We start from the raw sequence: 14,606 nt of genomic DNA, 5'->3' as shown, positions 1-14,606 counted from the left end.
TGTTGATGTATTAGAGGCAATTCAGATGAGGTGATATGGTATCTCCACTTCATAAATCAGGAGCAAGGCTGATGAGTGAAGCACAGGTCCAGAAGTGTTTGCTAATTTCGGGGCCCAATTTGATGACCTCATTTCTGGGGTCAGTATATTTTGTGTGATCAAATCATATTATCTTTCTTTTTTTATTTCAGTTGCATCACTAAGTGCTCAGAGGCTCTGTAGTCTGGTCTTCTGGGCTTGAAGCCAAAGACCAAAGAAAAAAGGAATACTTATTTAGTGACCATCTGAGCTAAGATTTAGTGTAAAAAGCTTCCCTAACATTGCACAATAAGTGTGGAGCAGAAACTTGTGTCTAATACTTTCTCCAAATAAAAACAAGACAGATAATTTATTTAACAGATAATTTATTTAAAGAGGATACTCAGAGAAAACAGTCCAAACTACTTCAGCTTTGACAGCCTGTCCAGATTTTCCTTGTTATCACATGAAGTAGTATGGGCTTTGTGTATGTTAGAGAGGTACCCGTATTTTACCTCAGAGTAATCATCTCATGATAATACCTGGCTCTATGTCTTCGTTCAGCTTTATATCCCATTGCATACTCTTCCACTTGAAAACAGCTCATCTTTTGTCAACTCAGTGGCTTTACTTTACTACACACAGGGCGGTGTTGCTGGTTATTTAAAACTATCACATTAGACTGCTTACAATATAAAATGAACTTCTGCATTTTAAAAGCTTATGCAATGTGGTGAGATTCCTGGCAAGTGTAAAGGGAAAAGGTGTTAAGGAGAGCTGGCAGCTTCTTAAAGAAGATATTAAATACAAACTCTTCCAATATGCAGAAAAGTTAAGGATATGCAGTAGAAGACCATGCTAAATCATGAACATTTCACTGTCCCTAAAGGGAAAAAGGATTTTTATAAAGTGGAAAATAGGTCTGATTTCCAAGAGCAAGGCTAAAAGAAGAGCATGTAGGGACAATAAAATAAAAAGGTATTCAGGTGTGTAATGGGTGGTAAGAACTCATTCTTTATGTACATTAGTAACAAAGTAAAGACTTAGAAAAGTGTTAAGAGTGTGAAAGGAATCAATGGTTAATATTGGGAATGCCAACATGTACTTTTTGTGGGTTTGCATCTTTCCTGGGAAAGTACTGGGACTCCTGTTGCTGTTAACACAGAGGCTATACAATCACTGCTATCCTGGGCAGGTGCCAGATCTCAAGTGCACAAGTGAGTGTCTTTTTATAACATGTTATCTGCACTGTGACATACACCTCTCATCCCCACCCACCAATTTTAGAATGATTTGTCTGGAGGAAATGGCTGTGCAATACGTGAAATACTGATTGAAGATGACTTGGGAAGGGCTTAGGAACAGTCCACTGTTAGAATGAAGGTATGCATCAGGGGGATCCCAGACACTCTGCAAATGCTGGTCAGTACTTTTCTTAATGGTTTAGGTGGTGGCAGCATTGAGCGTGATAACACTGTATAGAAGGTACTGAGCTGGGAAGGGTGCTGTGAAAGAAGCAGCTACAACTGAAAGTGATCTTGATCAGTCAGAAGTAATCATAAAAAGAACAGTCATAGTTCAACATATACTACTTTTAGGAGTTACTAGCTTCAAAGATAAAGGTTGAGGGATAATTCCTAGGGAGCAGTTATTCAGAAAAGAAGTCTGACAGTTGCACTGAATCATAAGCCAGGACATGAGTCAACAATGTCATGCTGTGGTGTGTAGCATTCTGGGGTGAACAGGGAGGAAAACAGCCTGCAGCACATGGAATAAATAACCTGTTTTCTATGCCTGCTCATGATAACACAAATACTACAGACTGTATAGGAACAGAGCTGGTGCTGCCTTGGTGAAAGTAAATCAGCACTGGAACAGATTGCCTGGGGAGGTTATCAAATCTTGATTTTTGGATGTCTTCAAGAACAATTAGGAAAATCACCTCTGAAAATTATAGAAGTTTTTGGAGATTTTTCTATAAGGCCTTTTCTAGATAAAATTATGTTGATTCCTGACATACTTCCTCTCTTTAAAAAATAAATAAATGTCCTCTTCTCCACTGTTCTTTGTAAAGGGATTTCTTAAAATTTAGCAAATCCATAGCAATTATTTCAGCACAGAACCTTATGGGACAATGCTTTAAGCTACTAATATGTGAGACCAAGTTCTGAAGCAATAATAACCCCAAGCCAGAACATCTTCATTCGGCAACACTCTGAGAGAGTTCCTTACAGACAGAGTAAGGACCGAAACTTGCTTTCTAATCAACATATTTTCAGAAGACTTTGAAAATGCATGTAACAGTCTGACATACCAGCTGTCACCAGAAATCGTGTCCCCCACCAACACCCGCGTGCAGTATGTTGGCACTCATGTCACACAGAGAAGGAGTGTTGACAGGTCCTCTTGCTAGTCACCTTAGAAAGGGAGAAAAGAAATGAGGGTTCAGCAAAGGAGAGCTGGCAATCACAGGAGAACATCAGAAGCGACAGAACCAGAACAATCTGAGTAAGGAGCTGATGACTGACCTAGGGCTTTTACAAGACCAAGAAGAAATGCAGGCAACAAGAGGGAAATATTCTGTAACTTCATCCGTGTTTACCTTGGTGTTTGGGACTGACTTGAACCCCTGTCATCCTGGGACAGCAATGCTATACCATTCACGGCCAGTCTTACCAAATTCTAGAGCCTCCAGTAGGCTTTACTTGCCTTTGTGTTAAAACTGAATCATGTTTTCTTTTGACTTAGAAGCCGAACTTGATTTCCAAACCAATGCTTGACAGCATCCTTTGTCTTCGTGATGAGAGATGGAAGTATGTCCGGAGCCTTCTGACCCCAGCCTTCAGTGATGCCAAACTGAAAGAGGTAAGGTATAGGCAGTTTTGCTTTCCTGATTTAGAAGGCATAGTTGTTTTCTTTTGTGTAAGCATCTACTCCATATTAAGGATAGGTTAAAAATTCTACTGCTTTTCAATTTACTTAGATCTTAATAGTGTATCCAGTTGAGAGTGTACAATGTGATCCATGTCACAGACTGGTGTAAGTCAGAATAGCTCGTCTGAGGAGATGATCCTCTCTCTCTCTATATACACCATATAAAAGTGTAGCAAAGTAAAAATAAATAAATAAAATCTTACTCCAGCCTTTTTAGGAATGAGCTAGAGTACAGAAAAGGTTATTGCTCCCAACTGGAGCATAGCTTTTCATTATTTGCAGAGTCAGCAGCTCTCACGTTAACACGAGAACCGCTGTCAGTCTATTTTCATTTCTCCATCTCCTTCCCCCTCCTTTTATTCTTTAATCCTTTCATATAATAAAATAAGTCACTGGAACAGAATGTCATTGCCAGATAAATACCTCTGACTGAAAATAAATGTCTCCACGTTGACCTGATGCTAATTTCCTATAAACGTCTCAGCATTTACTTAGCCACAGGAACCCATTACTCAGTAACAAAGTTCTATTCCAGTGACACGATATCTCTTAATTAAATGCAGATAAATGATCGATTGGTTAAAGTCTTCTTTCAAAGGAAAAAATAACCAACAAACAACCACTTCTTCCTTTATGGATTTTATTCTGAGAGGGAGGCATGCCTCAATCCAGTGCCCAGTTCTTGGTTGTAAAATTTTCCACTGGGCAGACGCTTGTGTTGTTTTGACATGCCGCTGTCGAAATCCACAGTAACATCTAAATGTGTCTGGCTCTTTCGGCTCTATAGACAGCGGTCGCTTAGCAACGCCGGCTGTCACCTCCTTATTATGGTAAATTCTAATTGGCCGCAAGCCTGCTGGAGATGCTGATTAATCACAACTGACAATATCATTGGTTATGCACCTCGACATTTGCTCTGTCACCAGCTCCATCGTGGAATTTTATGGACACGAGGATTTTTAAATATTCAACCGATTAGTCACTAATGGTGTGGTGGGAGAGGAGAGTTTTTGCATTTTCTGAGCTGAAATTAATCTGCCTTACTGTAGGTCATTGGCAAAGCGCAGCTCCCGGCTTTGGCTCTCTGCTGGTGAATTGACAAAAGATAATGCCCTCTTTCCCTTGGTTTGCACAAAGCTACCTCTGCCAGAACCAGCAGAGAGAGGTGAGGGTGAGCAGGCTGAGATCCTCTGTGTCCTGCTTTGGGGCCAGGCAGATACAGATCTGCAGGGTTTGACTCAATGGAACTGAGGTGGAAGAAGTCACGTTGCTCACTTCACAGTGCTTTGTGGTGGAGTTGCAATGCTGGAGGAGGTGCTGGTAGAATGTAAAATGGTGGGCCACTTAGCACCTTGTACCCAGCATGCACGCAAGAATTTCAGTCTTTACTTTTACTTGATGGTCAGCTTTTCCTGTTGTACCTCTTCCAAACTTTGTGTAAGGCGTGTAGGCTCTAAATTACCTGGAAATGCTATTTTTCTCCCCCCCAGTCTACACAAAGTAGGAAAACAAGGAGAGAGAAGAGTATTTTTTAAAAAGGCCCAACTTTATTTCTCTGTTTCATTTCTTCACAAGAAAACTGTCTGTTCCTGTCCACAGAAATACTGGCAATAAGTCTACGTTAGCTTAAAAAACTCTTTTGTATGGACGTATGCTGCAGTTCGCTTTCAACCCAAATAGATGGATAGTCCTTGGATCTGAAGTTAATGCAACATAACTCTTTACTCATACACTTCTCGTGTTGTTTAATTTAGTAGCCATACCAACACTTCTTGAAGGAAATCAATGCTCATTAATTATGATCCCACTATTTAACTCTTCCATATTTAGTACTCTGCCAAAACTAACACAGAAGCATGGAAATAGAAATACTGTGTTCTATTATTGGCCATACTAGAGAGTATTCAGGGTTATCTGGAAGGCATCCTGTTAATAATAAACTCTTCCTCTCTAACCCAATGAATTATAAATGAGTTAGTTTTGTTATGAATTTATTGCATAAGAATTTGGACTTGTTGTTTGATACTTATTTATAAATCCTACTACATAAATACCTCATTTCTTCTCCTAGGATGCTGATTCCTTTGCCACAGATATCTGAACTCTGAAAAAAAATAAAAATCACCACAATCTTCCTGTCTGTTCACCCTGGATGTCTACCTTTCCTTTGTTCCTCTGTGCAAATGCTCCAGCATCACTGGGGAGACCATATAACGTCAGAGTAGCTCTGGAGCGTGGTTTCCCCTGAGCGCTGCTGCCCCTAGATGTGCTATGAATGTGCACTTTTCTGTCTGGACACTCCGAGAGAACTGGGAGCTATTAGCCTGTGACAGACCTATAAATGTTAACAACTCTGTACTCCCCATAGCAATTCCTTCAGACAAAAGATGTGTGGAGAGCCAGAGTTGGGTACAGACTCCCGATATCTCCATTTCAGAAACACATGATTCTATAATATTGCCAAAAGATAGCTTCAGTACTAGCAATAACAAGAAACTGATCATCTACTCTTTGAGCTGTCCACTATGGGATAAAACCCAAGGCAGAGAGAATATATTTTGCTAGGGTTTGACCTATAATACTCCACTGAGCTGATGTGGCTGGGGACAGAGATGTATTTTGCCCTTTTCTCTCCACAATATTGGTGTAGTGTCACTAAGATTTTCACTAAGCATGATAAATTTCACCTCTGTTTGGCAAAAGCTTCCGAGAACTGATTGCCAAATGAAGAAAATTTGATCCCAGAAATGTGCACAGTTAGGAGCAACTAATTGAAACCAGAGATTCTAGAGCTGTTGGGGATCCAGTGCAATGATTGCTGCTTGAATTTAGAGATTGATTTTCAACATTTTTCAAGACTTTTCTAGCATCTTTTGCGTTTGCTCTGTATCCTCAATTTCTTTCTTAAGAAGCTGTGCTCTGCTTTGCTAGTGTTGTCCAGGAGTTCCGTACTTCCTGTGTTCTCTCTTTTAACTTTTCTTTTTCAAATGTATATGCAAAGATTAATAAAGCACTCCACACTATCTGAAGAAAGGTTTGGTTCCAAGTAACACTAAATTCAGCTACTGTAATTGTGAGCACAGTCAGATGACTTAGGTGTGATACTACAGTAAGATTTGGTAGTCTCATCCCATCCCACATGAGATGCCACTGGGATTGGTAGCAGATCTGATATTAAGCACTTCACAGTGAGACTCTTAAGTAGACTCTATGTACCATTGCTATGGGAGCACTGAGAATGAGAAAAGATAGGAAGCAAGACAACCAGGGCATTTCACTTCCAGCCTTCATTTCACAGACTGCCTTTGTGAGATCAGTAGAAGCTACTTAAATTTTCTGTACATGAAACATTTTTTCATTTGTTAAATGGGAATATTACCATCATCAACCAAAGTTGATCCAAGCTGTAATGCATGAGAAATTTGTGAAGTAATATAGCTGGAGGTTTCAAAGTAAAAGATGAAGTTGCCTGTGTCCCTGTCATGCTCTCCTCAGCTATTATGTACTGAAACAAGCTGATATGTTAGTGATCTTGCTGTACTGATCTTGATTCCCTATTTAGTATTTCTTATTTCTCTTTTTTGCTGTGGTGCCTGTGATGATCCTGCAGTTCTGGACCCCTTGTCAGACTTGATAAATAGCTTTGCTCTCTTTTACAGCCAGCACCAGCAGAAAACCTATTGATTTTTATTTATTCTGATGGTGCTGCAGTACTCTTGTCATCTCCTATCAGTATGCTGGGTATCCTCTTCTCCATTAACTAACTATTAAAACCAAACAGAACACAAAAATTAAAGAAAAGAGTGCAGCATAATGTAGTATTGTCCTAAATAAGCTGTGAAGTGGAGTTTGTGTTAAGGCATTTTCCTTCAAATGAAGGGAGACACAAAGCAGAACTTGTGATAACATAACAGAACAGTGCAAGAAAATCCTCTAATGTCACTCTAAGGTTTCTAGATCTTTCAGATCCCACTAGGACAGGATCTGACACTGCAGCCACGGAGGGTTCCTTGATTTTCTCTTACTCTACTCTTAGACAGTGGTTAGAGGTTTTTTGGAAGGGACTCTGGAAATCGGTGTTGTTATTAAGCAAAGCAAGTGCACTCACTTTAGTTGAGGCAAATCACTGACTTAAGAGCTGGTACGTGAAATGAACGTATCCTTGGGCTACAACTCAAGTATATGGTTGAGTTGCTCTGCTTGGTAAGTTGTGCCCATGAATAGCAGGGCCCCACTGTGAGGGGTTTATAGAATCAAATATGGGTTGGAAGGGACCTCTGGAGCATCAAGTCCAACCCCCTGCTAAAGTGAATTCCCTACAGTAGGTTGCACAGGCAAGCATCCGAGTGGATCTTAAATATCTCCAGAGAAAGAGACTCCCAGAGGTGGAAATACACCTCTGTACTTTTCCTGGTTTTAGTCAGTGATTTGAAATGTGGAACAGAAGGAAGTCTTATGCTGAGGATGTATCTTTTTTCCCTCCTTCTTCCTTGCATTTTTCCTCACTTGTGGGATAGGAGGCTTGCCATGACCTCACCGTACTGAACAGTGAAGTCTCCAGTATCTCTGCCTACCATGAATAAAATCCAGGCTTCTACCTTACAGTTTTGGTGCTAATAATAAAGAGAATGATAATAGTAAGTAGCAAGGACCATATCAAACTAGAGGAATGTGACTGTGATACTTTTAAACAGTGCAAACATCCCCATGCACTGTGCATACGCAGAATCGGAAGCTAATTGTTGTTATGTGCCAAATCGCATATTGGCAGGATTAATGCAGCAAAGCCCCTGGCATCATGAAAACCTTAACCCCAAATGCTCTCTTTTGGCAAAAGAAAGAAATTTGGACTCTGGGCTACTCTTGCTATTAGATAACTGGCAGATCAAATATTTACAGGGACCATATTGTTTAGATTTTTCTTCATCCTGTTACTCTCAGCCAATCTGAACTCAGAGCAGCTGGGGTTTGTTTACCCACCAAGATCTGAATCTCAGGCAGGTTATGCAGCTTTTATATTCTGACTGGCAAATGATAACATATAGGAAACTAGTGATACCCAAGGCAGTGCATATCAACGTGTCTGTTATTGTGCCGATTTCTGAAGTTTGGTACAGTTCACCTCCCTCAATGCTACTTTATTTTTCTTGATGATTGAACAAAGAGTTTAAAGTATTAAGGGACTTGAGAATCTTTCAGTCTGTGGTCTTTGTAGTTAGCACTCTTGGAAGAATTTATGTCCCTCAGGAGAATAAAAACCCAAACCCGGGATTCCTGAGTATATATCCTCAGTAACTTTCATATGGAAAGAAAGTCTTCTTGATATGACTCTCCTATAATTTTAAAAAGAAATCAAGTCCATGTGTCCCTCTCCCCATTTTCCTGGTTAGGTTTGCTAGTAAATGTATCTTATGGCTAGAAATGAATTGCAACACTATTTTGAAAGGCTGGTGGAATGTGGGAAGTTCAGACATGCTGTGAGATGCCCTGGCCAAGAATACGTGCCCCGACCATGTCTGCCAGCTGTTGGAAAGCAATAGCAGCCAGCTGGGTGGTTTCAAGTCTGGTGATGTGCTGAAGAAGAGAGAAAATAAGGCAATAAAAGAAAAATCTGAAATGATCACCATCTGTTTAGAAAACATCATACCTGTTAAAATATGGATTTTCATTTTGTTCTCCTTGACTGGCTCCATTCATTGGAAGATCTGGACCCAGAGAATATAAAGCATTTCACCCTGGTTCAGTGTGTTGAACAGAAATGTGTTAATTTTGTTGAACCATTTGAGAAGAAATTCACTGCAGGGGGCCTTCTTTTGAAAGCAAAAAGGGCAGAAAACTTTCACATAACATGGTGCACACCTTGCAGACACATACCAGCTGCTTTTACAGAATACTAATCTGGCTTCAAAATTGTTTTGCGAGACTCCTGTTGCACAAGCCCAAATCAATCCAGCTTTGAACTGAAATAGCAACAATCTGCTCTGTCCTGTATAGGTATGAGACCTTGAGAGCTGCTCAACACATTCTTAACTGAGACTTCTGCCTTCAGAAAACACATTGGATGCTCCCACGTTGGCCTTTTGACTGCGTATAGTCTTGCCCATGTGTTAGGATGGCAGTGTGCCTGCACACAAAGTGTTATGCCAGTTTCACAGAGGTAGAAGTGCCAAGCAAAATGGACTTGGCTGGGCAGCCTGCAGAGCTTTCGGATTGTGCTGAGAGGCTGCAGTAAGTCTTTTTTGGTAACAAGAATGTCAGAGTAGTAGGACAAGTGTGTTCTCATGTTTGTTGACATCCGTATGTTGAAGGAGGTTGCTCAGGAAGGAAAGATGGTTTGCTGTGCATATGTCTGCTAGTGCTTGGCATAACTGAGGCAAGACTGGGGTATTAAATTGTAGGAGGAACTCTCAGCAGTCTGTGGAGAAAGAGTCATGGGTGGGTAGTTTTGTAGTGTTGTTGGGGTAATGGTTGGATTGCTGCTATTCCCTCACTCAAGGTAACAGTCAGCCCCCTTCCTCTGCCCCTTTTGAAGGTGTAATCAAGGCAAGTGTCTGATGCCTTACATGTGTAAAGAGTTACGGAGAGACTTTAAGGAAATCTTGGTGGTTGCCTGTGTCTGATTTCCATGAAGTACTAAAGAAGAGAATACTTCACTGTTAGCTTTAGCCAGGCTGTGGGTTAGTCTACCTGACCATCATGTGCCAGTGACTGAAAGAACTGCTTGCCACTCGAGGCAACCCTTTCCTTAGGTAACAGCTGTACTTTTCCCTCAAGAAACTGTAGTGATATGCATGGTCTTTTCCTGATGTATGCCTTAAATTCCTCAGACTGAGGGATGGGGGAATGGAAATGCTGACCCTCTGGTTGTGATATCTTTATAAGACTATGGAACCACAGAAAACATTATTCCTGCTGATCTGGAGTGTATGTTACCTAAATATAATGTACTGTAAATATAGATCATGATAGATCATCAGATGGGACAGAGAATTATTTAAAAAAAAAAAAAAAGAGGACTATCTAGGTATATAGCTATAGGTGGACAAGAATTAAAGGTCAAATAAGCATCAGGGCCTCTTGAGTTTAGACCCCAGGCTGGAGAATTCCTATAATATGTAGGTTTACTTTTAACAGATAATCCCAGCATTTTATCTTACCCATGCAAATGTGCCTGACCACACCTGTGGAAGAACCTAAGAGCTTTATGCCGTCTACTGGATAAGACTAATTTAGAATAATTGATTTCTAAATTTTTTTTTTATTTTTCATAATTTTTAACAATATTCATAATAGAATGCATTCCTTTCTAGATGATACCACTAATAAACCAGGCCTGTGATGTCTTGCTGAGTAACTTGAAAGCCTATGCAGATTCTGGCAGAGCTTTTGATATCCAAAGGTACGTTCAACATACAAGAAACTAATACCAGATTTTAAAAAAAAAGTCAATATCAGAAATTTGGAAATTATTCTAAACATTCACCTACTGTATGCATAACAGAAGTTTTTTTCCTCTTGCTTTTATAAGTGGAGATCTCAGAAAAAAGGATGTGTATGACAGATGCCTTTTCTTCTTTGGGGGGAGACACTGCATGCTTTAAAAGTAATTTTGAGAAAGCCTCTACAGTATTTCTAGCTGTTGTTTAATGAAGTTTTAACATCTGGAAACAGAAAGAAAAGTTGCACCAGTCCCTGTCCAGCCTGCCCTCTACTTTCTGCCAATAATGTACAAACATAGGAATTGACCTAGTATCAAATCCTTCTGTTCCATTACTTTCCTGCTTCTTTGTATGAGATTTCTTGAGCGCTTAATCATTCTTGCCACATTCCTCCTAACCCTGTCTAATGGCATGCTAGCCTTTTGTGAAACAATGAGATTGGTACTCCAGATGAGAATGCATCACTAATTTATAAAATGACACTTTAATATTTTCCATACTGTGCTTTCTCCTATTTATTATGCATTTATAATCATATTATCTTATTTTTTGTTGCTTTTTCCTCAGGGATCTTTCCTGAGCTGTTCTCAATATTGTCTACCTCCTTCTCTGAGCAGATACAGTTTTTTTTAAGGCATCTGTATGATGTATGCATAGTTCAAGTACATTCTTTCTGTTAGGCACTGTTTTACCTACACATCATTTGCTAGGTTGATCAGCATCTTCTGAAGTTCCTCATGATTTCCCCCAGCCTGTAGTGCAAATAATTTTTTTTCATCTAAAGGAATGGATATTTAGCCACTATTTATCCATCCCCTGCACAGTACATATGTATGTATGCATGCAAGTGTCTGTGTGTGTACAAAGATCTCTTTATATTATACATCTAAGCAGTTACTACGAAACTTGGAGATACATTTCACTTACCATAGTGCTTTGATTAAAATTGAACTTTTCAGTTCTCCTAGGTTTTTCCCTTTTTTGCATTTGTCCTTTTTCTTTGCCTGGTTTTCTAGCTATTGATCCATGATGGGGTTTCACCTCTCCAGAGGTGCTTTTGTCAAGTAGAAATGAATGATATGGACCATCTGAAAATACGATCTTCCAGTTGTTTTATCATACTTCCATTTCAGCCAGTCAGACATATATAGATGTGATTCTCTCTGCCTTGAGAGCTATTTTTTGGTTGTAGGTACTCTATTTGCAATCTCTTGTCTTCTGTATGTTAGTTGTCTTTAGTCATTTTGTCTTTTGTCAACAACTCAAAATGTAATGTTTAAGCTTTTTCAATAACTTGGTGAAATAAGTGATTGAATACATCTGAAACTGTTTTATTGCAGAATCCCTCTTTTAATATTTCAGTGTCCAATAGTACCTTTAGTGTGTGTGTAAGAGGTGAAAATCCAAAGTTGTTACTTAACTCTATAGCATTTTTTTTCTTCCGCATTTGCCTTAGAGTCCTCAGAATGGCTGTGGTCCAAGTATCATAGTTAGAGATATTCTGCTTCATGGTATATACATGGAATATACTGGGCCTCAGTCCTGCATTTTTCTAATTCATGCTCATTCAGGTTAAGACACCAGAAGAATTTGATATTAGCTTTTTGTAGAAAAGAACAGTCACAGAAAAATATAGCAAAACAGTCAATTGTAAACAGATCAGAAGAATCAGATTGCAAGGATATTTCACATTTGCAGTTCATTATCTCAAGTTACTATATGTGCTAATGCTCATTAGAAATAAAGATGGATAAATGGTCAGATATGTGGGGAAGGATTCAGTAAGTTCTAAAGTGTTGATGCCAAGGTCTACACATTACTTGTAGCACTTAAAGAGTTTGCTTCTCTAAAGAATTACAGGTTTCATGTGATGTCAGTTCCTTCTGGTTTTGATCAGGATTTTGTAGTAGAAGGGAGCTATCAGTAACAAGAAAGAAATCCTTAATAGGAAGTTTTACTTAAGGACTTTTCCATTGAACCATAGAATCACCAAGGTTGGAAAAAAACCTCCAAGATCATCTAGTCCAATTAACTACTTGCCACAAATATTTCCCTACTAAACCATGTCGCTCAGTACCACATCCATGTATTTCTTGAACATCTCCAGGGATGGTGACTTCACCACCTCCCTGGGCAGCCTGTTTCATTGTCTAACAGTCACTTTTGGAAAATAATTTTTTCCTAATATCCAACCCTCACATCCCTTCTTGTCTTATCACTAGTTACATGGGAGAAAAGGCTGACCCTTACCTCACCACAACCTCCCTTCAGGTAGTTGTAGAAAGCAATAAGAACCTCCTTTTCTCCAGACTAAACAATCCCAGTACCTTTGTGCTTCAGATCCCTCATCAGCTTCATTTCCCTTCTCTGGACACTGTGGAGCCTCAACATCTTTCTTGTAGTAGTGAGGGGCCCTAGACTGAACATAATACTTGAGATGCAGCCTCTCCATAGCTGAGTACATGGGAATGATCACCTCCCTGCTCCTGCTGAATGTTAGTTCTTATACAAGCCAGGTTGCCACTGGCCTTGGACATCTGGGCACACTACTGGCTTATGTTCAGCTGAGCATCAACCAATACCCCCAGGTCTCTTTCTTCCATACAGTCTTCCAGCCACTCTGCCCCAAGCCTGTAGCATTGCCTGGGGTTGTTGTGGACAAAGTGAAGGACCAACATTTGGTCTTGTTGAACTTCGTCGCATTTGCCTCAACACAGTAATCCAGATAGTCCAGAAGTCTTGTGACTAACAGTTCAGACTGAACTGGGATGAGATGTTGTTTCTGCATTTTTAAGTGAGAAAGAAATTTTCTCTTTTGCAAACGACAAACACTGGTTATGAATTTCTGCATTAGATTTCTAGATAATAACAAATACACTTGATTTTTTAAAATAAATTATTAGTAAAATTATTGAGCTACACAAAAGCATTTTCATTTAGAAGACGTGATTGTTATTAGTAAGTACTGGCATATGTCAAAATGATGGAAACATCTGTTAAAACTCAAATCTAAAAACAAAAGAAAATCAGAGACTAAAATCAATGTTACATGGTGTTTATAGGATTAATATATTAATGAATATGTAAGTTATAGCTAATGGTTTATTATCCTCAATGCAGGTGTTACAACTGCTTTACTTTGGATGTTGTTGGTAGTGTAGCTTTTGGTACTGAAGTGGACTCTCAGAAGAACCCTGATGACCCCTTTGTTAAGAATTGCAGAACGTTCTTTGAAATGTCTTTGTTTAAGCCTCTTCTTTTTCTAATCCGTAAGTATAGTCCACCTTTGTCTAATCCTTTATGGTTATTTTCTGAAAATCATTCATGCCAAAGAAGCTCAAGCAGGAGCAGGAAGATGTATTGCAGACTTATTTCAGATGTGTTCAGAATTCAACCTACAGCCCAAGTATATCCTTTAGATTATCATAGTATGATCTACAACTCCTGTCATGGTTAATGTAACTTCCTCCAGAAACTGAGTCACAAAAAGCAATGCTTCATCTTGATTTGAGTGGAACATTTCTGGGACCGATAGCCTATGGGCTATACTTCTATATTAAAACAGAGTAACTGTTACCTCATACATATTTTATAAATTATGTGTGGCCCTTGGAAGCCTGAGAGCAAAGCTTTTGTGCTCCCACTTTATTTGGTAGAGAGACTGAAATCCCACCCATAAACAGCAGTGGACTAATAACCAGGAGAGAAGTAGATGAGCATAAACAGATAACATAAGTCCTTTAAATTCTTATTTAAATAAACAGAAGTAGCCTAGCTGATGGCTGTAAAGGAAAAGGATGGTTAAGTGCCAGCACAGGTTGTCTTTAAGAGAATCAATTTATTTTCACATGGGTAGATTGGGAATACAGCAATACGGTACAGAATAATTTAGCTCCAGGTCTGGAACGGTAGGGCAGTGAGAAGTGGGGCTGAAGAAGCTTCAACGTAATTAATATTGATAAGTTATTTTAGTATTGCTATCCAGACCTGTTCACAGTAGTGTCAAGTGCTGCAGTGGCAAAGCTTCCTGTGCCCATTTGATCCTACTGGCATTACAGATTGCACCCGTACTAGCAGCACATGAACTGTTTCCTTCTGGAACTGTGTATCCAGAATGTCCTGGGGTTAATGTTTAACCTGGTTGCAAAGTGGGATTTTTGACTAATTTCTGAAGGGGCAGAGATTTGTTCCTAGTTTCTAATACTGTGTCCTCCA

General features: G+C 39.4%; 1 protein-coding gene across 1 annotated transcript; it reads left to right on the top strand.

The window, feature by feature from the left end:
- The first annotated feature begins 2,736 nt into the window (after window positions 1-2,736).
- Window positions 2,737-13,863, top strand: LOC100547506 (thromboxane-A synthase-like). Its single transcript, XM_010728572.3, has 3 exons — window positions 2,737-2,883; window positions 10,263-10,351; window positions 13,512-13,863. Exons 1-3 carry the CDS (start codon window positions 2,791-2,793, stop codon window positions 13,846-13,848), a joined length of 519 nt encoding a protein of 172 aa, XP_010726874.2. The 5' UTR covers window positions 2,737-2,790; the 3' UTR covers window positions 13,849-13,863.
- Window positions 13,864-14,606: the final 743 nt, after the last annotated feature.

Source organism: Meleagris gallopavo, unplaced genomic scaffold (assembly GCF_000146605.3).
Source record: "Meleagris gallopavo isolate NT-WF06-2002-E0010 breed Aviagen turkey brand Nicholas breeding stock unplaced genomic scaffold, Turkey_5.1 ChrUn_random_deg7180001690711, whole genome shotgun sequence".
NCBI lineage: Eukaryota > Metazoa > Chordata > Aves > Galliformes > Phasianidae > Meleagris > Meleagris gallopavo.
The sequence above is the reverse complement of the archived record's forward strand: the minus strand, read 5'-3'. Positions and strand labels throughout refer to the sequence as shown.

Excerpts from the sequence above, each read along its gene's own strand:
- LOC100547506 (XM_010728572.3), top strand. The coding sequence starts at position 2,791 with ATGCTTGACAGCATCCTTTGTCTTCGTGATGAGAGATGGAAGTATGTC. Across the intron at positions 2,884-10,262 it reads GTGATGCCAAACTGAAAGAG|ATGATACCACTAATAAACCA; the intron begins GTAAGGTATAGG and ends ATTCCTTTCTAG. Across the intron at positions 10,352-13,511 it reads AGAGCTTTTGATATCCAAAG|GTGTTACAACTGCTTTACTT; the intron begins GTACGTTCAACA and ends TCCTCAATGCAG.